Source organism: Ciconia boyciana, chromosome 1 (genome assembly GCF_034638445.1).
Source record: "Ciconia boyciana chromosome 1, ASM3463844v1, whole genome shotgun sequence".
Lineage (NCBI taxonomy): Eukaryota > Metazoa > Chordata > Aves > Ciconiiformes > Ciconiidae > Ciconia > Ciconia boyciana.
This window is the reverse complement of record NC_132934.1, coordinates 77,083,399-77,106,566: the sequence shown is the minus strand read 5'-3', so window position 1 is coordinate 77,106,566 and position 23,168 is coordinate 77,083,399. Positions and strand designations below refer to the sequence as shown.

The 23,168-nt window shown below is 43.4% G+C and overlaps 1 protein-coding gene across 1 annotated transcript; it reads left to right on the top strand.

Annotated features, from left to right (window-relative positions):
• Positions 1–357: 357 nt before the first annotated feature.
• Positions 358–21,482, top strand: CYB5R3 (cytochrome b5 reductase 3). The gene is made up of 9 exons (XM_072875727.1): positions 358–442; positions 4,541–4,672; positions 9,141–9,213; positions 11,739–11,845; positions 13,195–13,324; positions 15,058–15,141; positions 15,279–15,364; positions 17,640–17,739; positions 19,335–21,482. Exons 1-9 carry the CDS (start codon positions 422–424, stop codon positions 19,505–19,507), a joined length of 906 nt encoding a protein of 301 aa, XP_072731828.1. The 5' UTR covers positions 358–421; the 3' UTR covers positions 19,508–21,482.
• The last annotated feature ends 1,686 nt before the right edge of the window (positions 21,483–23,168 follow it).

Sequence of the window (23,168 nt, the reverse complement as noted above, 5' to 3'; positions counted from 1 at the left end):
ACAGCGACCGGCCAGGGGCGCACTAGCCGAAACAACGGGCCAGCGCCTCTCCCGCCCCGCTCCCCACCTCGCCCCACGTCCGCAGGGGGAAGCGGGCCCCGCCGCGTCTGCACCGGGCGAGGGGCGCAGCGCCCGGGCCCCGGCCTCCAGCCCGCCCCGGCCCCGGGCGCCTCAGCGGGGAGCGATCGCCCCCTGGCGGCCGCGCCGCAGCCCGCGGCCTCGGCGGGCGCCGGCCGGGTGGGACGGGCCGCGGGGCCGCGCAGGGAGCGGGGGGAACCAGCTGGCGGCCGACAGGGGGCGGTAGCGGCTCGGCGCTGATTGGCGGGGCGCGGCGCGACGTCGGCGGGCGGGGCGGGGCGGGGCGGGACGGGGCGGGGCAGGGCAGGGCGGGCGGTGCTTTCGCTTCTGGCGGAGGGCAGCGATGGGGTCCCAGCTCAGCAGGGTGAGTGCGCGCTACCCCCGGCGGCGGGTGGAGGCGGGAAGCAGGCCGGAAGCAGGCCCTGCGCCTCTGGGCAGCCAGCGGTTGTGGTGCCGGCTGCCGTGGCGCTGCGTTCTGCGCCCACCCCCGGCCCTGAGCGAGCCGAGGTTCCGAGTTCAGGCCCCGAGGCCTGGCCGCGGGCGAGGCTAGAGGCGCGGCGGCCCGCTGCGCCTCGGGCGGGACCGCTCCGCCCGTCCCAACGGTCCCGGGGTGAGACTGCCTCTGGATGCCTGAGCAGAGCGGAGGCCGTTGGGCGGTGTCACAGGGTGCCCGAGGTCCCTGCTGCCTCCCTTGCCGTGTGCCCATCATCCGGGAGGGAAAGCGGGGGTGCCTGTGTTGGAAGCCCCGTGTGCCCCCCCGCAGCGATGCGGTGGCTCTGGGGCCTTCTCGTGACTGGCGTGGGCCGGGGCGTGTGTGCCAGCGTGGACACCCACGGCTCTTGTGCGTGGCATAATGGTGCCTGTGTTGGCTGCCGTGGTGTGTGCGTTTTCCTTCCTTCCTCCGTTCCCTGAATAGTTTTTCAGTGTCCGTGCTGATGGCTTTAGAACCACCGGCCTGGCAGCTGCTGTTGTAGTGGAGAGCTCTTTCGGGATCATGTCTGCTGAGCGGTGGGTTTGCAGTGCTGTTATCTGTAGCATGCATCATTACCCTCTTTCCGCAGTTGCCTGACACATCGTTTCTTTCCTCTGCTCAAGCGTTTCTGGCTCTGGGTTTGTGAGAGGAGCAGGATGGAGGTGGATGCAACAGATGCTAGTGTGGGTACAGCTGCTTATGAGGTTACTTGAACAGAAGAGGATGAGGCAGATACTAAAGCTGCAGAAGTGAAGAAATGCCTGTCTCTTGATCCTCTCATCATTTTCTAAAACATATAAGAAGAGTGTTTAATTAAGATCACTTAAAAATAGGATTTGAGTGAGGAAGTGTGGGAAGGGGGGATTAGAGCTGAGGGTACAAGAATTTTCTTGCCAGAGAAGCATTTGGTTTGTGTATTTGTAGGGCAGTTTGGTGATGGAGTATCCTGCCATAAGCTTACACATTTAACTGTGTTTTGCTCACCACGCCCTAGTGGAAAGGGCTGGCAATCTTGATGCTATGGCTTTTTTCTTTCTTGTGGCCTTTTTTGTTATCCTGCAGAGGTCTGTTTCCATTAATAAAAATTCCTGCTCAGCTACTTATTTTGTGCTCTCTGTTGGCAAAGATTTGTGTAACTGGAAACCATGAGTCACCAGATCTTCATTCAGTGATTCCTGGCCTTATGGTCAGCCAGTCACTCCCTCTGCTGCTGTAGATCTGATGCAGCTTCCATGGTTGCACTGCAGTTATCTTCATCAATATCTTGATATACCCTATGGTAAGAGTATATAGATCACTTTTAACCCTGAGAATGTATTTCTTAGCAAGGATAACTTTTTGTAATCTTTCAGCCTTCAGTTCTTCCTCTTTTTTCTGCCCACCAGCTGATACCTTCTGAGTAAGGAACTAAAATAGCTGTCTGAAGTAGTGGGTGTACTGTTTCTTTCCAGGCTAAATCCCATGAGGCTTTTACACTAATTGACCATGAATAACAAATTGCCTTCCACAAGGCTAACACTGTGTTAAAAGTATTTGTCAAAATTAAACTGCATACTGTTCCAGTAGACTCAGATCTGGTGCGTTGCTTCAAAAAGTAATGTTTATGCACATTTGGGGAAAGAGTGTGTTAATCTCATTTATTGAACAGCTGTGATAGTTTTCACTTGACATCTGATGACTCAAAAATGATTTGCAAAGATGGGAGAAAACATTTATCTGTACACAGGTGGAGAAGCTGACTAGCAGAGATGATATTTTGAACTCCACTCTCCTCCTGCCTTCCTGATCATCTGTTACTGACATACATTAGTGTTGGAGTTGGGACTGAGCCTAAGTTTTTGAATTCACATTTTCAACTGCCATTTTGCTAGACCACAGATGCGCTTTTTTTGGTCCATTTTAGCCACATCTGTAAATTAAACTAATTTATTTTAACATATTAATGCCTTATTTGAAACATCATCTGCTGCAGATTCAGCTTGCTATGTCCACCAGGTCTCATTCACCTGTTGCAATTCTCATTAGGGAGTTTATTTGCTGCTCTGTCACTTTCTTTAACAACTCCCCTCCCTCCCCCCTTTTTTGTGACTCAAGAACAAATGTTCTTCCTGGAGCTGCAGTAATCTGGTGGATCTGCAGGAATTAAGGAATAACATTCCTGTAAACTTCAGCTTCTTCAGGAACAACATATGTGGAACTATTTCAGTATTTTCAAATAAAAGTGAAAAATGCAGTGTGTGTGTTTGTGTATGGCATGGTGTGCCTTCAAGCTGTACCCAGTGTTGATATATTTTAAACCAGTAGCACTTTAAGAAGAGAGAGTTTATGCTGTCCCTTTTTTTTAAATTAATTTTACACTTGCCACAGTTTTAGTAATAATAATGTAGGGTGTTTTTTTTTTTTAATATAGCCTCCTGAGAACTGTCACACTCATGGAAATGTCCTTCTAAAAGACTGGTCAGGTCCCTTTAAAATGAAAGTGCAAGCTAACTGGGCAGGGCTTTGAGCTCTTCCAAAAATTAGTTTATTGTCTGCAATCTAAGCATTTAAGTATTTGTTTTGGTTTGGTGTTTTTTTTTTTTTGCTATAGTCACACTTTTTCCCTCTCTTCTGTTAAAGCATTGAATAACAAATTACAGAGTTGGAGAGGATTTTTATAAGTAGTTGTTCAGTTTATTCTCCTGTTGTAAGTTAGGACCAAGTCTACCTACACAGGTGACTTTGTACGCTTTTGTAGTGCTTATCTAACTCACAAGAACAGGACTGTCCCTGGGAACAGGCACTAGAAACGAAGGCATGGGGCTCTAGCTGTGCACAATCCTGGCAGTCTCTGCGCTTGTAGCCTGCAGGTGACCCATCTTCAGCCCTGTAGACCCACCCATTGGGGAGGAACAAATGTGGGGAATAATAAAAGCATAAAGGGATAAAAAGGGCTGACCCTGAGTAAACAGGCCTCTTCTGTACCCTTGTCTGGCTGTGTCCTGCAGCCAGTCAGCGCAGTCTGTCCCGTGCCCTCGTTAAACTCCATAGCTGCTTTCCAGGGGAAGGGATGCTGTTCTGCATGCCTGTGTCTGTGTGGAGGTGTAAGCACTAGTGCCTGGAGCTAGATCGTGGGTTGGAGGCTCTGTGTGTCTGTGTTACCAGCACCCCGCACGAGTGTGCGATGGCTAGCAAAGATCAAGATGGATTAGCCAGCAAGTAGGTGAGGTGGCCTGGGAGCCAGGCACGCATGCATCTCTGAGGGGGAGACCACCGAAGGCGCTGGCTGCTGGAGGGTCTGTCAGTCCTGGCCAGCTGCGAGAGAGAGAGTGGGGTCTGTGGTTGAGTGTGAGACCCTGAACTACTTGGGGTTCCACAGCACATGTGATGATTGTGTGAAGGGGTCTGTGCAACAGCGGCTCATACATCCAGATGTCAGCAACTGGGGAGACTGGAGTCTGGGGACAGCTGCTGCGAAGACTAAGCCAGCTACTGGTGGATACTTATGCACGTGTGTGTATATGTATTTCCCACTAATGGACCTTCATCCTGATCGGTCAGGGAGGGGAACAGGATGAGGCCATCGGTGCTGTTTGTGTGAGCATCTGTCTGTGTTGGTCAGTGTGGCCAGCCATGTGTGTATTTGGGCATGTGTTGTGTATGTGTGTCCGTGTGCATGCCTGCTGGGCATACCATGCTCAGGCTCGCTAATGGTTGGACATGGGGACATGGAGTGGTGTCATCCTTACTTCTGTCAAGCTGCTGGGTTTGGCAACCCTCTGCCAGTATGCCAGTATGCCAAGTGCCTCAATGTAGGAGTAATGTCAGGTATTCAGAAAGCAAACTGGCTGGTGTTTTTTTAATACTTCCTCTTCCTGCTCATATTAATACAAAGAAACACATTTTTTTTTGGTGGTGAGATTGTCATGTCATGCTACCATATTCCTTCTCACCAAAATAACCTTCTCTTGTTATGCACACGTATCTAACACTCTGTCTGTGTTGCTGCAGTTGGGTCAGGTTGTGACATACCCAATATGGCTAATATACGTGACCATCCTGAGGCTTTTCAAGAATCCCCGTCCTGCGATTACTCTGAAGGATCCTGAACTGAAGTATGCATTGAGGCTGATTGATAAGGAGGTAAGTGCATGTACAGCGCTGAGCATGACCTCTCCATGGATATTGTGAAATGCTTATAGCTTCTTAAATCTTGGGTAATGTTGCAGCAGGGTGAATACTTGTATTTTAAGGAAAGGGCTTCTTTATAAACGCTCCTTTCCTAGTATAACTGAGTTCTGCAAGCAGCTTGTTTCCAAGCAAGTTAGAATAGAGAATGCTGCTTTAGAAATTACCAGACTTGTAGTTCCTGTCACGTGTGTCTAATGTTATGGCATACATCAGCAGAAATTCCTAAACTTTGCACTACTAGATTTGCTATGAGCCAGAAGTCATGCCTGTCAGGCAGAGCAGTTTTTTCATGGTCAGTAGCATTCAGCATAGTAGTTGTCAGAACTATGTTGATACTGATTCCTGTTATCGGATTTATGTATTCTAATGTGTTACAGGAAGAAAAGTGTTTAAATGTAGTCCTGACAGCACCTGAGCTGTCTCAGCTTCTCTTTCTCTCTGTTAAAAGTAGAAGCTGTTCTGTACCTCCTGGGCTGCTCAACAGGGTTTTCCGAGGAAAGTCATGACCCCTTCAGGGGTGGATCTTGCTATCAGAAGTTCATAACTTGTGGGAAGGGGATCAAAGCAAAGAAGGGTGAAAAGTCCAGATTTCCCTTGGATAAACTCACCATCAAAAGCATGAGATAGAAATCTTGGCTTTTCAGGTGTGAAGTTGCAACTGAAGATATTTTTAGGGTTGACTTTTTAAGTCAATAAGCAAATCAGAAAGTTATTAGAAGAGTTTTGATGAAAAGGACTTTGGACTGGAACAGAGCTTTGTTTGAGGTGCAGAGAGTGTACTGATAGCTTGGCTTTCATTTCTTCTCTCTGTCAAAGAAAGCGATTACTGCCATTCCGAATCCTGGTTTCGTGGGAACTGAAAGCTTCCCTGTGGCTTGGGCTGAGCAGCATTACTGAATTTATTTCCCATGTGTACCGCAACAATGCTATTATTATATACTCCCCACTTTCTCATGAGATCTGTAGCACGTGGTTGCAGGTACTGTCTGGCTGACCTGTGGGAGGGGAGGGAAGCTTGAAGCACTGCACATGTTTCTGAGAATCAAGCTACTTCCAGGTTTCTGCTGTAGCAGTTTGTAACAGAAGAGAATTCACAGTTCACTTGATTTTTTTTTTTTTTTTTCCTAAATACTGATTATTTTTTTTCTCACTCTGTTGTTATTTTTTGTATGCTTCTTTAAATCTTTGGATGGAGGAACAGCTCTTATATAACCACGTCAAATGCTGCTGCATGTGGTACTTGATCAACTGAGAATATTTAACTGATGAATGTTTCTAATTTTTTGCCTAAATGGGAAATGTGTCCTGGAAACGAAAGTTAATTTTGAAAAAGAATAACTTAGTACAGTAAATGCTAGTAGCTTCTAACATCCTGACAAAAATCTGGTGGAAACACTCTCATCTTTGGTACTAAACTTCTCAACATTGCCATATCCACCTGTCTGGGAAAGATGAAATTAGACAGAGTCTTCCTGACATGCTTCAGTTTGTGTTCTACAAGCTTAAATTTGAAGTAGATGAGAACTTTAATCTAAAAACACCTGTCATCACACAAAAACATTTTAACTTGGGAAGAGAATTGTGGCTCTCGGCGTGGCTGTGGAGCCTACTCAAGACATCTATGTGGTTGGCTAGAGCTTACCTTCCATTCCAAGAGGAATTTCAGTATGCTGGTTTTACCTTGTAGTGTTGCTCCTTTTGCTTGCCCAGCCTAGCTAAAGACCTTTATATTTTTAAAGTTTCTGCTGTTCCCATGTTGGTATTTATCATTCCCTTTTTGTAACTATGAAGCTGTTGGTACTTTCACCAGCAGAGCATCAAAATGATTTGTATTTAAAACAAGAAATGAACAAATGAACTCCCTTTTTTGGAGTAGCTGGGGGTTGTAATTTTTAACCTGACGTATTTCAATTATATAGTTGAGAGTATGGCCTTGCAGAAACTTTTTGTAGTGGACTATGGCCCAAGCAAAGGAGCAAGAAGCTTGACCGGGAAGGGAAGTGGCAGGAACCGCTTAGACTGATTTCACAGCTAAAGAAAATGGACTGGTGATTGCAACAGAAAAGAGTCGCATGTACTGGGCTACCATACAGCAATACGCATATGTGAAATTTCAGAAGGATGCCACAGTTACGTAGAAACAGATTTTAAGTGCCTGCAGACTGAAGTTTGAAAAACGTTGGTCTAGAGAACGCCTAGTTTGACATATATTTATCTTTTAATGCAGCTTAGATTTTTGCATGTGAAACCTGGAAATCGAACGTACCTTTTTGTTGAGCTGTTGTGAGCAGAAGCCTTTCTTCCTCTACCCACTGTCTGCCTTTTACCCACCAGCTGAAATGTTAACATCTGCCCAAATTGAGTATGCCATACTTCCGGTCTGTCAGAGAAAGAGATGTCACAGGGCTGCTTCCTAGTGTTTAGCATAGGAAAAAAACTGTCATAATATAGTTTGGTGTGCTAATTTAGTTTATGCCTTAAAAAAGCCCACCACCTCAGGGGTTTTTTCTGTAATGGTAAGCATAATTCATTTGTGCCTTCATTCATCTTGGTGCCTTCAGCAAAACACCAGCCTGCAAAAACTGTTCTCCAGCTTCGCATTTGTAGTTGCAAGTGTGGAAAACTCCTCAGCACCTGCACCTTGACACAGAAATGCATGCTGGTAGCTGGAGGCCAAGGGCTTCCAGGCGCTTAGGGCAATGCCAAATGATGGGATTGGGGAATGCAGCGGAGATGACCCCTAACTGGAAATGGCTTCTGCATCCTGTTTCAAGGCTATCTTTGATCTAGTCTTGACTAACAACTTGCTGAATGGCATGCTCAGTGTCTTGGCCGTATAACAGAGACAAGGCATAGGTATGCTGATCTAGGTACTAGGAATTTCTTCAGCCTTTTAGTGTTTCTCACAATTGTCTCTTGTGATGCACCAAAATACTTGTGTTCAGATACCTTCGGCTAAGCTATCTTGGCTTTAATTGATGAGAAGTTTAACTGGGAATTCAGAACTTTGTTCTTTCTGCATGCTATTAAAGACAGCATCTTAAAATAAAGGATTATTGGCAAAATCCAGCTTTGAAGTAGTGAAGCTGGTGCTGAAATTTTCATACAGAAACAGCAGCGGTCAGTGTGAGAGCAGCAGTGTGAAGTCCACGTTGGCTGTCTTTCTAGTGGAATTTTCAATGGCAGTTACTGTTCCTGAACAGACATAGGTACAGAGAAGCCCTTTTTAGACTGAAGAAAGAAGTTCCCTTCTTTCTTCAGTGTTTACCTTAAAATGATTTATTGTGAAGAAAATTTCATCGGTGTGACCAGAATTTGTAAGTGAAGACCAGATGAACTGTGATGAGAAAGAAATCTGTCTCCATTGGTTACTTTAAAAACAAAAAACAAACCACGAAAGGGTTACAATGTTTTATAGGATGTTTATGAAATTTTCTCTAGAAGGGATATTGTGTCCCATTGGGCTTTAAAAAAAACAGTCATCGGATGAGGCATTAGACTGTAGGCCGTTTCTTTCTGTCTTTTTTTGCTGTCTTTTTCAATCCTATGAATGTGACCTGATTTTTAAGAGATAAAACTTACATATTATAAGAAATAACATTTTATTTACTCATTACCAAAATTTTATTCAAGGTAAGGTATGACTTTCCTAGTAAAAGATTAGAAGAATTATCCCAGCTGGACTGCATAAATTGTCATAATTTTATAATGAAGTTCTTATCTAAATAGAGTGCTCTTTTCAATTAAGGATTTCAATTAAGGATCAATTAAGGATTAATTCAATTTTTACGGGGAAAATATTTTTAAGGCTCTTAGCATAGCAAAGGGGACCAGGTTGCTACTTCCTAATCTTCTTGATATCCACTAGTGTTTTCTGAAGTCATCTGCTACACTGAAATGGTTAATTCATCTGATTTTGAGACATCAAAATCAAAATTTTTTGGTCTTGAAGTCCTGCATGTTTAAACTTTAAATGAGAATTGAATAACTGATTAATTTTTATCTTGTGGCCTTCTCATAGAAGGCAATGTAAATGTTGATACTATTTAGAAAGTTATTGTTTAGTCTTAACGTGCATATGAGTATCTTATTAAGTTTTGCTATTCACATTTAAATATACATCAAAACAGTATTTGCATTTGTCTATTTTATTTCTATTTTTACTTCCGTATTAATTCTAAGATATTTTGAGATAAAGTTAATTTTTCAGGGAGTTTGAATGAAAAGTTGACTTCTGCAGGATTGCCACGTTCAGAGGAGTTCATATTTGCATTATGCAAAAATTTGAGTTAGGATGCTGCTCTCCCCCAGATATTTAATCCTGCAGGAAGCCAGACTAGTGTGTTGGTTTTACAAGTGAAATCACAAACATTAAATCTCAATGACATAGCTGATTGTTCTTTTTATTTTCTTCTTTCAGGAAGTTAGTCATGACACAAGAAGATTTCGATTTGCTCTCCCTTCCATAGGTCATGTTCTGGGTCTCCCTGTAGGTACGTTCTGTCTTTACTGAGAATCCAGTCGTTGTTAATTATAGTATAAGAGGCTTTCTGGAGATTTTTTTTCCTACATTTTGAACCATTGAATTTTACTGTCCACATGGCTTGAGCTGGTATTTAGAGCTTTGCAAGATTATCCTTATACTGTGAGTCATCTGCAGGGTCTGAAATCTTGTGTACTTACAGAGAGGGTACATCCAGCTTGTTTCTGTGAAGACAGTAGAAACAAACACTGGTCTTTACTTGTTTTTTTCCAGTCTCAACTTTCCAGTGTGTGTTATTCCCATGGTGCATGGTCTCTGTGGTCCCTTTTCCATCCCCCGAGGCAGCGCTCTCAGCTACTTCTCCTCTAACACATGCAGTTTGCCAGATGATCTGCTCACTTCTGACTTTGCAGCCAGTCTCATGGAACTTCTTAATCACCATGGGGTAGATGTTTCCTTAGGCCTTGCCATGTGGCATGTTGCCTTCCATAATAGCATAGTGCTATTGTTTCCTACTGCTTTTATAAAGAGCATTTAATTGTGACTTGTGTTTAATAGGGACTTCTGCTTTAACAACCTGTTGCAGTGATCTGTGGATCAGGTGCTTTGTGGTAGTCCTCAGCACCTTTCCAGCATTACAGTCCATTGTGTTTAGGTTCCCTCTTGTTTGGGATATATTATTCTCTTGATCCTGTTAAGTAGCCATGAGGGCAAAGCTAGTTTCACTCCCTTGCCCATAATGAACATTGAGGAGTGAGCTGTCTCACCTCTGTAACTGTTCTTGTCCTACATGCTAACAGAACGGAAGCCATCTGGGGTGAATTTGGCCTGCTGGATGCCACAGCTTCCTCCAGTGTTTTAGTACGGTCAGGGCAAATCAGCCAGTAGTTTCAGCATAGCCCAACAAGGTGCGTGCCTGGCCCTGCACGGTCCCAGGAGCAGCATAGTCATACTCCCAAAGGTGCTCTGCACAGGCTAATCTGTGGGTGACTGCGCAAGTGGTTTACTGGGTGAGACTTGGGAGGCAAAGAGAGCTGAAAGCTGGCGAGGGTGGTAAAAGCAGCTGGGAGCAGCAGGCTTGGCAGCTGTGGGACAGATACTGGTGCGCACTCTGCATGTTTAGTCCAGCACCAGCATTTTGCTTTTACCACCAGCTGGAGTGTTACAGGAAAAAACACAATTCACTGTGAGGGAGAGTGGGATTGTGTATGGCCCCACGCAGAGGCTGCCAGCTGCTACCCTGTCCGGGCGGGGTAAAGCTCTAACAGGTAAGAGCATAAGGCATGTTTTCTGTTTGGGAGGAGCACCTGTTTTGGATTTGTACCAATTTGTGTGAGACATGCCCCAACAGCAGTCCCGTCTGTCCAGGTTCACAGTCTGCAGTGGTCACCGTGGGTCTGTTCCTGGAGGAGGGGGTGGCGAGGCCACCCCTTGCCTGGAGGAGGAACCGGAGGCTGCAGCTGCAGCTCCCTTCACGTCTTCCTTAGCAGGAAACGTGCGTGCTACCAGATGCGTATAAGCTTTGCTGAGGGGGTTATTTGAATCACTCTTACATTATGTCCGTGTACAGTTTCAAGTGAGTTACGGTTGCTCATTTCCCAGGTCACCAGGTATCACATCTTCATTCACCCACTGGTTTGCCTCACTGGCCCTCTGGCTTGGCAGACCAGCTCCCAGTAAAATTCCCTCTTTGTGTTCCCATAACAGGCAGAGGAGCTGCACCGTCTTTGGAGAGCTGCATTCATCTTAAGAGATAGTTTGTTCTTTTGACCTAGCAGTGATAAAATAACAAAAACCAAATCCCCCCCTAGGTATTCTTCACTTGAGTCTCTTCAGGATGTTGGAATTTTATAGGAAAACCTTTCAAAGGAGTTAATTCTAGGGGTTTTTTCATCAAAAATGTAGACATTGAAAAAAGAAACTATTGTAGAGAGTTCGGTGAATGTGTGACATTGAAATGTGATCGCTACATTCAAATGTTAAGCTGGAGGAACAGCAGTGTTAGAAAAGTGCTTTATGTCTATGCAGCCTTAGCAATGGCAGCTAGTAGGCCTCCTGATTGACATGAGCGATCTGTGGTCAACATAAGAAGAGTTATAAACTCAGTTGTAACTAAACTGTAACAGTTTATAACTAACATGTTAATAAAGAAGTGTGAACAGGACTTGACAGTTTTCCCCTCCTGTGTCCTTTTTACTTGTCTGTATGGGAGAGACGTGATCACATCTTTTGCAAGATCTCACCTACAAGTTAGGGCTTTGGTAAATGTAAATGCATGAAGCTATCGGAACAGATACGATTGACACTTAAAATTAGCAGCAGAGTTGTCTGCCCTTCCCGGTAGAATTTGTGCATGGTTAACGACTCTGGTAAGGTATTACAATGTCAGGAAGATGAGAGAGGAAAAAGTGGTGCCCCAAAACAAGGTAGTTAGGAGAACTTTGAGACTGCATTTGCAGTCCATGCCAACTCAGTACGTCCACTGAAAGAAAAATCTTTTGAAAGCAAACTGCTTTTTTTCTTCCCTGCATACAGGACAGCATATCTACCTGTCTGCACGGATTGATGGAGCTCTGGTTGTTAGACCTTACACTCCAGTTTCCAGCGATGATGACAAGGGCTTTGTGGATCTTGTTGTCAAGGTGAGAATGTCACGCTCTCTTACCAGGCTGGGCAACTTCTGAGCCCACCTTTACACTTGCAGTGCTATGTGAAGTCTGATGTGCTGGCTTCTGTTCAGGTATGTGCCACTGTGGACTTCCACTATTGTAACAAGTGATCTGCAATTACCTGCAGTCCACATGGCATTTTGCAAGCACTTCTTTAGTGAGCGTGTCTCATGAGATGCTGCATAATTTTCTGTATTTGCATACTGCAATTTTCCAAAATCTGTGCAGACGTGCAGATGTTCGCACACTTTTTTAATCCTTCTGAAATAAGGGATTAACCTTGTCTGAACTGTCGGCTCCTTCTGCAGCTAATGTAATATGGTCATGATGATCATTAAGAGCAGTGATCATTATCGTTACTGATCCAGACAGTGTGAAGGACTGATTTAGATGGCAAGAATGTGATTTTGAGTCTTGTGATAATGTTTTTTTGTTTTGCCTCTTGGTAGCTAGACTAAGCAAATATATTTAAAGGTGACAGGAATTTAAAACCTGAATATCTGCACTGGATTTCCTCTTAGAATTTTACTCTTAAGTTTTTTCTTCTTTACAACTAATAACACTACAACTAATTCATTTATTGTGAAACTAGATGTGAATTTGCCTTTTACTGCCTACTTACCTTCAGTGGCATGGCTTGGTACACTGAAGAGATGACAAGGGAAAAATTTAAATCTTTGACTCAGATAGAAATGTTTCACAAGACTCCTTCTTCCCAGCGTGGCTCTCCATGCATGCAAATGATGCTGTTCTTGTAAAAGTGTAGCTAGTCTCAGCTTAAACTCTTCTATACCTGTGCGATTTAAAACAAAAAACCCAGCACAGTTCTAGCAATGTAAACAGCTGAATATTCAATTAGTTGGGATCCACTTTTTTTGTTACTCTAACTTTGAGGTGCAAACAGTTGGCATCCCAAGAAGAAGGTTTGGGTATATCCCTTTGCAACTGAGCTGTCAGGGATCTTTCTTAGAAGTTTTTCTGTTTGAAATCACAGTGCCTTTTTTTTGTGCCCTTTTTTTTTTCCCTTTTGAACTTGGGTGTAAATCATGTTGATTATTTAGATATTTTATGTGTTACAGAAACACAATGGAGAAATTGCCAGTCTGTGTCCAATCTGATCAAAACTGGGGCAAGAGTGGCATTTTAATCTTTTTCAGAAAACTCAGTGCTTCTCTTTTATTGTCAGTCAAATCTGCACTGATAGTATTTCTTTATGTAGTAATTGTGTTCTTTGCAGGAGGAGTATGGGTACCTAAATATTTGAAGGGCAAATGCTCATCTTTGAGTTGTGAGATTAATGGCTTCATTGTTATTTTTAACAGATCTACTTTAGAGGTGTCCATCCGAAGTTTCCTGATGGAGGGAAGATGTCCCAATACTTAGACAGCCTGAAAATAGGGGATACTGTTGACTTCAGAGGACCAAGTGGCCTACTTGTCTACAAAGGAAAAGGCAAGGCTGACTTGGAGATATAATTTATCCAGAATAAACAATACAGAAAAAACATTATAAAGTAGTAGTAATACTGGTCACAGTTTTTTCCAGCTGGGTTTAAGTCTTCATAGAGTCGTAGAATAGTTTGGGTTGGAAAGGACCTTTAAAGGTCATCTACTCCAGCCCCCCTGCAATGAGCAGGGACACCTTCAACTAGATCAGGTTGCTCAGAGCCCTGTCTAACCTGGCCTTGAATGTTTCCAGGGATGGGGTATCTACCACCTCTCTGGGCAACCTGTTCCAGTATTTCACCACCCTCATTGTAAAAAATTTCTTCCTTACATCTAGTCTAAATCTACCCTCTTTTAGTTTAAAACCATTATCCCTTGTCCTGTTGCCACAGGCCCTCCTAAAAAGTTTGTCCCCATCTTTCTTATAAGCTCCCTTTACGTACTGAAAGGCCACAATAAGGTCTCCCTGGAGCCTTCTCTTCTCCTGGCTGAACGACCCCAACTGTCTCAGCCTTTCCTCATAGGAGCGGTGTTCCAACCCCCTGATCGTTTTCATGGCCCTCCTCTGGACCTGCTCCAACAGGTCCATGTCTTTCCCATGCTGAGGGCTGCAGAGCTGGATGCAGTACTCTGGGTGGGGTCTCACCAGAGCAGAGCAGAGGGGCAGAATCTCTGTGGCTACATTTTGATTACACATACTGCATGAACTGAACCTTGGCTATCACCTCTATTTATTATTTGGGCTGGTACTCTCAATATACTCACCCTCTCCCACTAGCCACAGGGATTCCTTTCTGTTGTTAGCATCTCTGCACAAAATAAATTGCTAGTGTCTTAATTAAGTCAACGGCCATGCTGAGAGGGATTGTTATATGACTATAGAAGTGCTTGTTATTGATACTGTTCTCAAAGAAGGGAATTTTCTCCCTGCTTATAGGGACAGAGTTTATATACAGTTTATATACAGTTTATATACAGTTTAAAAACACGTGGTATTTGTGCTGTCCAATGCTAATTTCCCAAGTGAAAATGAACTTTATCAGTAGGAAGTACTTTTATGCCAATATAAAATATATCATTTTGGCATAGTGCAGCCACAAATGTGTCACAAAAACCTTCTGGCAGTTTTGTGAGCAGCAGAACTCAGACACGTGGTTTTCCAGAGCTTTCTATGTTGTGTTCATGTTATTCTGGATGAAGAGAGGTGTGAATACAACAAATACAACATTTTGGGCAATTTCAAACCCTCTGTCAGATTTGACTGAAACTGGCAAATCAGCTCAAAAAGAGGAGATAAATATACAAAAAAATACACCCTGCATATTTCAGGTTTTCCCTTAAAATAATCTTCATGGGCTAAATAAACTGTCTGAGCAGATTAATTCCTCTGTGTAGAACTGTTTCCAGAATGTGGGCTTCTGAATATCACTGGGGATATGGGATGTGAGCAAATAGAAATACAGGTAGTGATGGCTTGATGCTATGACTACTGACTACGAGTCAGTAATAACCCATGTCAGTGTCTGATGTTATCACATGCCTTACAATCTCTAATCATCTTTCAGGCTTTGTTTTACTTTGTGACATCTTCACCTTTGTCTGTTTCCTGCTCCTGCTTTATGGAGGGGGAAGGGTGACAGGTCTGGAAAAATGTCAATTAGCTGAACGTGCTGGGGAGGGATCTCAGGCGCTGTTTCTTGCTTTCTTCAATGTTTTCCATCTCTCTCTCTCTCTTTTCAGGCAATTTTGCTATTCGGCCTGAAAAGAAAGCTGAACCAGTTACTAAGAAAGTTAAATATGTGGGGATGATTGCAGGCGGGACTGGTACGTATATATATAAAGATTCATGCTTGGTTTCTGACAGTTGGTAGATGTATTTGTTCATATGTTCTCTCGTGCTCACTTGCGCTTTCTTTTGCTCCTTCACATTCTCGCATCATTGACCTGCCTTTCTCTTTCAGGGATAACACCTATGCTGCAGATCATTCGAGCAATCATAAAAGACAAAGATGACCCTACCGTTTGTCAGCTGTTGTTTGCTAATCAGGTAATTCTGTCCTTTTTTTCTCTTTATAAAGTTTTATTTAACTAACAGAACTCCATTCAGCAAATGAAATTCTTGCTGAGAAAGCCTGGTACAGAAATACAAACCCTGAGGGGAGAAGTGAACTGAACTGTTGAAAACTTCCGGTATAAAAGCACCATAATGAATTGGGTTTTTAGTGTTACTACAGAAATGCCGCTTTCCTCCCAGCTAATGCTCGCTTTCCTGTGTCTCATTGCTCTGCCTCTAATCCAGTTTATAAATGTTTTAAAACTCTGCATTCCTTTGTGCAAGTTGTTAATGTTTTGGGCAGACTTTCAGAGCTGTCTGTCTTAGTGGAAACATGAAAGAGGTGGACATCTGTCTCCTTCAGCAATTGTAACTCCCCAACTTCACAGCAGGGGTTGTGTGTGGAATCTTTCTGTTTGAGAACACCTTAGGTGAGGCTAAAATTTAACAGCGGTCTCCAGCAGCTCCCTCAGCTACAGAGCTGTGATTCTGCATAGCTGTCTCCTTTCATTTCCATTCCCCCTGTCAGTTCTTCATGCGTTTCTGTTGCTCTTTGAGGTGTATCATACTGCTGTGCTGGACAAAGGGAAGATCTCTCATCCGTGGAATCCTTGCAATAGAGATTTCTTGGATGACCAGGCAACCCAAATGGTAGTGTGCTGCTGAACTGCAATGCCCCTTCTCTGCCTGATGTTCTTCTAGTGTTAATCCTTTTGCTTTTAAATTTCTCCATCATAATGAATATTTGTTTCTGGATTGTGAGCCATTATTTGTGGTGAACCTCACTTCATGCCTGTGTTTTTTAGCTTCTTTAGGCTCTCCTCTCATTCCTCTTTCCTCTGATATTCAGTGTGTCCTCATTTCCTTTGCACCACATCTGACTTATAAACCAAGATTTGTCTACCCAGAAGCTATGATCCAAGTGCCAACAGGTGCCCCGTTCTGATGCTTTATTACAGTAAGACCTCCTTAAGAGCACTGCTGGTGCCCGCTGGTGCGGCTGCAGCAGCTGTTGAGCCCTAGGTGTTGGCATAAAGTGCAGTCGGTATCAGGGCAGGAGGGCCAGGATTTGCTATGAGTAATTCAGAATGATTAACACAGGGCTAGAGCTGCTTTAGCATCCTAGAAAACCTACTGCTTCTTGCAGGGAGGAGTCAGGGAACAGTTGCCTGTGTATTAGCAACAGCCTGTGTAAACATCAGTCCTTGGCTTTGAAGAGTCCTTGTACCCAGTAACTGCACAAATATAAAGCAGCTGGTCAGTCAGGAAAGCCTGCAGACTAGATGTTTTTTAATATTTTAAAATATTTTAGAATATTTTTTTAATGTGTGTTTTGCTGATCTTCTATTTTGGCCCTCCTGAAAGAGCTGTGTTGGATTACTGATGACAATGTACGTGGGCTCGTACTGTGCTTCTGACTAGTATGCTTTGAGTTGGTCAGACCCACTAATAGCTTTTCTGGAACACATGCAACTGCAGATCCAGAAATAGGCACCTTCTCGGCATTAGTTTCTGGCACATTCCTCCTTAACCCCACAGTTACAGACATAGTGGTGTGCTCGGTGCCAAATTATTAAGGCTGCAGAGGATGGTACCACTTTTAGTCTCTACCCTTTTCCCTCTTTCTCAAACTGCAGCTGCTCTTACGGGAATAAGGCTTTCTTTTGGCCTTCAGTGATGTTGCATCAGGGAGGAGCAGAACTTGATACTCTGGGTAACGTTTGTTGTTCCAATCAATCAGAACTCTATACCCTTTTGGTTATTTGTTCCACATCCTGTTTAAAAACCAAGCGATCTCCGTATGGCAGTGCTGATGAAATTTGAAGTGGCAAAGGTGAAAAACCTGGCGTTTTCCTGACTGAATGGCACAGTATGGAGGGGTAGGGAGATACTTGTGTGCAGTCATGGTTAGTTTCGTGATGAGAGTTGCTTTTGTAATAGGAGTGCTAAAAGAGGGCTTTACTCTTCTGATGCTACCACTAATTTCGTGAACAAGTGAAGGTTCTGTGTTTTGATACAGGTGTTGCTTTGTTTTATTTTTTTAGAGGGAAGGCATTGTATGGTCAGGGTTTGGGAAAGTTATGAACCTTTTTATTAGCTCTGCTACGGGATAGTCACGGAAATAACTTGTGTTTGCTCTCTTCCGCCTGTAAAATGGAGTTGAATAATCTGTTCCATCTCACAGGGCTGTAGAGTAGCTAATGCTCTGTGGTCATTTGAGGGCTGCACTCAAATGCAGAGTGTAATCATTGTTTTCCTTATCCTGCAGACGGAGAAGGATATCCTGTTACGTTCCGAGCTAGAGGAGATCCAGGTTCAGAATCCCGGTCGCTTTAAGTGTTGGTACACACTGGACAGAGCACCTGAAAGTAAGATCTAACATGCTACTTCCACTGAAGTTTAAGTTATGAGTATTAATGCATGTGTTTGACTGGAGACATTCTATGTCATGTGCATATTTCTGAGCTCCTTTCTTGCTTAATGAATTGTGGCTGAACGCATCCAGTAGCATCATTCCTCACACGGCAATGCGCAGAAACTCGTAGATGTAATCAGGCAGTGTTTCCAAAGCTACAAAGCTCACCTCAGGTGAATGGTAGTGCAGTGTTCCTCCCATGACTACACCTGAATATTTACCATTATTTACTCTGGAAGGTGACCTTCCTTCCTCCTTCCCCACAGACATAACATGTTATCTTATTGTCTTGTGTTTAGAGCATGCATTAAGGCAGCTGCAGTGGGAGTGTCAGAGGCACTGTATCTCACGGAGATGCAGCCAAGTGCAGACTCTTACCTAGCTGTCATTGTATGGCAGTTCATGGTAGCTGATCTTCTTCCTAGGCAATGGAATTGCCTTTTTATCAACAGTGTTTCTCAATGAAAATACTGTTCCAGCTTGGTGCAGTCCAGTTTTAAAGATAATGTGATATAGTTGGCTGGTCTAGGTGAGAGGATGAGCTAGCTGAATGTGCCTCCCTTAGCTGTGCACGTTTGAGGAAGAAAAGGCTAAATAGTTACTGCTGTTGTGCAAAGGCTCAATAGTTTCTGTGGCATTCCTTGTCGTCTTCCTTTCTTACCCTTCCTTATCATGCCCACGCACATCAAGATAGATTCACACTCCTATTCAGTGGTAGTTTGGGGCAGAGAAGGAAAAGCCATATGCCTTCTCTTACCTTGTGACCAAGAATACACCTCCAGTAGGGTGGGGGGAAGGGTCTTGCTGTCCCCATGGTACGTTGCTGTCATGTCATCTTCTGCAATTAGTGTTCTCCTGGAATTTCTAATCACTGTTCCTTTTCTTTGATATTTGTGAATTGTGAACTGATCGTAGCAGTTGCAATAAAAGTTCTTCCTTAGACCCCCTCAACACTGTTCTGCAGACTTTCACTACCATATGTGAAACTGGACCAAAACTGGAATTTTTTTTATAATCTGTGGGAGAAAAATGTGTCAGTCTTACTGTGCCCAAGGGTTTGGGTCAGCAGCTTTTTGCATCCAGGGCTGGGGATGTGATGGGTAAACCTGAATCCTAGTATTAACTGATTAGGACCGTAAGTGTTCCAGCTGGGAACAACTTCATCAGCTAGATTTCCCCTAGCGAACTTGTGAACAGTGGGGTAAGGAGGATGGATGTTGTTATTTCACAGTGCTGGAGCTGAGAAGATTCACATTCTTTTCACAGCTCTGCTTGAGATTTCCTTGGGGCTTTTAGCAAGCTTTATTAAAAGTTAGCCCTTGTTTTTTCCGTACATCAGTTTTTCATCTTAAAAGCAGAGGTGGCAGTTTTTCTATGTAGCATAACAGTGTTGAGGACACTAATGCAAGTGGAGTGTACAAATGCTACAGTCCAGAATGTTACTAAAAAAAACCCCAGACACCCAGACTTCATTCTAAAGTGGCTCGTATCTATCTTTTCCTCCTTTTTTTCCTCGTTCCCTTTCCCATACTTTCATTTTTTTAACAGATTGGGAGTACAGCCAAGGATTTGTGAATGAAGAGATGATTAGAGACCACCTGCCCCCACCTCAAAACGATGTTCTGATCCTCATGTGTGGACCTCCTCCAATGATCCAGTATGCTTGCATTCCCAACCTGGACAAACTGGGCTACACCAAGGACATGAGGTTCTCCTTCTAAAGAAGACTGATAATTCAGTGATCTCGTGTAGAAGGGAAGAAAAAACATTTAATGGGGAACAGGACGAAGTTACAGAGATGGCGGATGCACAGTGCTGGGAAGCTACCTTTACATTAAAAATGCTTAATTTTTTCTGAATCTCTGGCAAGTAAGACACTTAAGCTCAGCTGTACTAAAACTGTACTGTATGTTGCACAGAAACAACTGCATTGTGGAAAGGTGATGTGATGCCTAGTGCTCGGCTATATTGTATATTCCATCTCAAGTGAGGACAGTGTAGCTGCTTAGGCCAGTAAACACTCATTTACACTTTTTCTTAGCACCGTAATCAAATGGCAGTAATATCTTACTTCCTAATACTGTGCATACCCAGTATTTTATTTGGTACGAAGTATGAAAATATATAGAATGCGCTGGGTTGTTCACCTTGCTTATGCCAAATTTTAATCCTTACAGAGCTTTTGCAGTATGAGGGCCAGGAGTGTTTGTCTTTTATGCATGATCTTTGCAACATCAGAAGCTTAAAGATGCTTGTTCAGTTGAAGGATGACAATTAACCATTTATGACTGAAGTTGTTCAAGCTGCCTTGTAATCAAAGCAGAGAGGTAGACAGCAATACAAAATTTGTTTCCTTTGTATTTTGGAATAGCCTCTCTTAAGTGCAAACACTTTTCCAGCTGGTCCCGGTTCTCATCCCTGGGCAATGAAAGAAACTACAGAAAGCAGGTGGCTTTGTGCACTGTTCCACAAAGACCTGGAATTTTTTGCTTGTATGTGTGTGGAATACTGAAAAAAATACTAACTTTTGTATTTATTTTTAAATAGTGGATGGTGCCATAGGAGTACAAAAGCAGTTGTTCTGCATGTCCTGCGCAGTGAAACAAACGCTGGGGGAAAACTGGATCTAGTTTTAGTTTCTTGTTTCCCAGAGATGGATTTGGAACAAAGCGAGCTCAGGTTTCATTGCCAGGGTGGGCTTCGGCAGGTAGCCCAGTTTCGGATGCAGTATGCATACAGTCGGGGGACTCGCCTGTGTGTCTTGCTTACGCAAAGTTCCAAAGGGTTTTGCTTAGTAAGGATGCATGGGAACAGCCTTAAGTCACCAAACTGACAGCAAATTCAAATGTCTCACTGAATCTAAAACTGTTTCTTAGATGCTGTTTACCACAGCTCTGATTTTTTTTTTAATATACTTTTTTTTTACAGCAACCTTTTGCCTAGTCGTTAGTAAACTTCAGGCATCTTGCGTGCTGAACCTTCTGCTTCTAAACAACAGAGAGAAATGCTGCTGAGATTAGATCTGTCCTGCAAGGAATCTAGGAAACTAAAAATCTTGTTCTGGTGATGAAATCAGAGAGACCGAAAGGATTTTTAGTCATATATGAAGTAATGTGGATGCTAGTTAGCTACAAGTGTCAGTGTATAATACCACTGTTTTAAAGATTCAGGTAGGTATTTGAGGTTATAGCTTGCCATGTTTTCTTTTGTGCCTGTACAACAGATGGGTACTGTGCATTTAAAAGGTTAATTTTCAGCATAAATTAAAAGGAGAAAAAGATACTACAGTTAATTTAAGGAACCTCAGATGGATAATACTGTTATTAATTTTATTAATTAGATGCCTCTGAAGTCTTGAATTTTTGATGTGCGCTTCTGGAACTTGTCCTTTAATACTATGCTCCAAAATTCAAATAATTCTCAAGTAAGTTTCAGTCCCTTTTTTAGGAGCAAAAAGCAGAAATATGAGAGAAATTATCTTGCTGCTGGTTTATATCACTGTGGGATACACATAGGTTGTTTTCATTATTGTATTTAATGAAGTTTTCTTGTAAAAAATAATTCTGGTTATGCATCAACTATTCTGTATTACTTATTCCGCTTATTCAATTACTGGCTTTTTTTCACATCTGTGTAAGAAATAAAGTATCTTGCAGGTGAATCACCTGTGTGTTACTGAGCACATCATCTTCAACCTCATAAGAGACAAACTATAATTGTAAAACACTATAAAGTGAAGGTTCAAAAAAAAAAAAAAGCAAGCCTGTTAGATTTGTTTACCCAAGTGCTTATCTCTTGTTTGAGTTTGCTGGAAACTGCTGTATTTGGATGCCGAGTCAAGGAGTCAACTGTGTCTGTTTTTCTCCCTATCACTCCAATCTCCTCTTTTTACCTTTATTTTGTACATCTTCCTTGAACATGAGGCTCTTTTAATAAATAAAAAGAGGGATTTTATATAATCTACTGAAACAAAACTGTGTCACGGTCCCTTTTGCTTGATGGTCCTGTACTGTAGCATTTAAACAAGTCAGTGATAAAAGTTGGTTTTACATGTTATTGTTTTTCTTTCCTTTGAGCCAATTCATTTGTCTTACAGAAAATACGAGTATTCTTCTAGTTTTCTGACAGGATGTGCTGAGTACAACTAATCTCTGTGTTACAAAGCAGCTGGGGAAACATGAACCTCCTGCATGAAAGGCATTTTGTGGAAAGTTTTCTGAGAGAAACAGGATCGAAAGGGCTGCTGCTGCTTTGGCTTTACCAGAGGTGGGTCCCCTTCAACCTACCACTGTGCAAAGGCAAATATCCCCCCATGAAAAGCGAAGGCATGCTTGCATGTGGCAGGGGTCTTTCTCTGGGTACTGCTCCTGTTGCAACAGAGGATCTGAGAGGAAGGAGGTAAGAAATGAGCTGTTCCTTAATTTCACTCCTGTAGCTGGGTCTGGAGTCTGCACTTCTCGTGGTGTCGCAGCAGTCCCACCTGATCTGTGCCAGTGTTAGCCCTCTCACAGCCACGGGGGCCAGAGCTCCAAGCAGGTCTTGGTTCTGGGCTCTGGGATGTGTGTGGTGAAGTGACCACTTGCCCTAAGCAAGTCCTAACCTGTCCTGGCTTCCCTGCTGCCTGTATGACCCAGGGGGGCTCTGTCTGCTTTAATCTTTTAAGGCAATTTCAAGGCACAGGTAAGGAAATACACATTGCCTCAGGGGTTTAATAGTGTCCTCTGAAAGTTTCTGGTAAAAATAACTTGGTTTACAGACAGGAACCTCATATTGTTCCTGAGCTTTTTGCCTCTTGACCCTGCCTAAGTGAACAGGAAGAAAAGGAGCGTTGCTCGGGCAAAGCCAGTGCAGCAGCCAGGCTCTCCCTTGTGTTTGTAACTTCTTACGCGTACAGGGGAAAAGCAAAATGGGATTGGAGCAGCAGGGATCTGTGACTTTCCTTGGACAGCATAAGGGGGTAGTGGTAGCATTTGCTTAGTGCTTCTGGGGATTGTGCCCTGCCTGCCACCCCCCAGTTTGAATTAACAGAACAGGACCCTGTTTTTAAACAAATCTACCAGTCAGTGTGCAGCACTCCCAATGCATCAATCACAAGGCATCTGCATCAGGCTGTTCTCTGTCTGGCCTGAGCCTGGCTCCCAGCAATGGGCCTCAGGAGCATCGTACACATAAGTGCATAGCTTCTAACCAAACCATCTCTGTTGCAACTGTTTGCTTGTGGTGGATGCTATCCAGCAGCGTTCCATGCTGAGCTAACCATAGAGGCAGAAGTCCTTGCAGCAGCCAAGAGAAATGTCTGTACAGCAGGGAGTGGGAGGTTTTGTCTTCCCAGGGTGTGGGAGATGGAAGAGAAAGTAGGGGTGCATTGGTGATGGATCACCC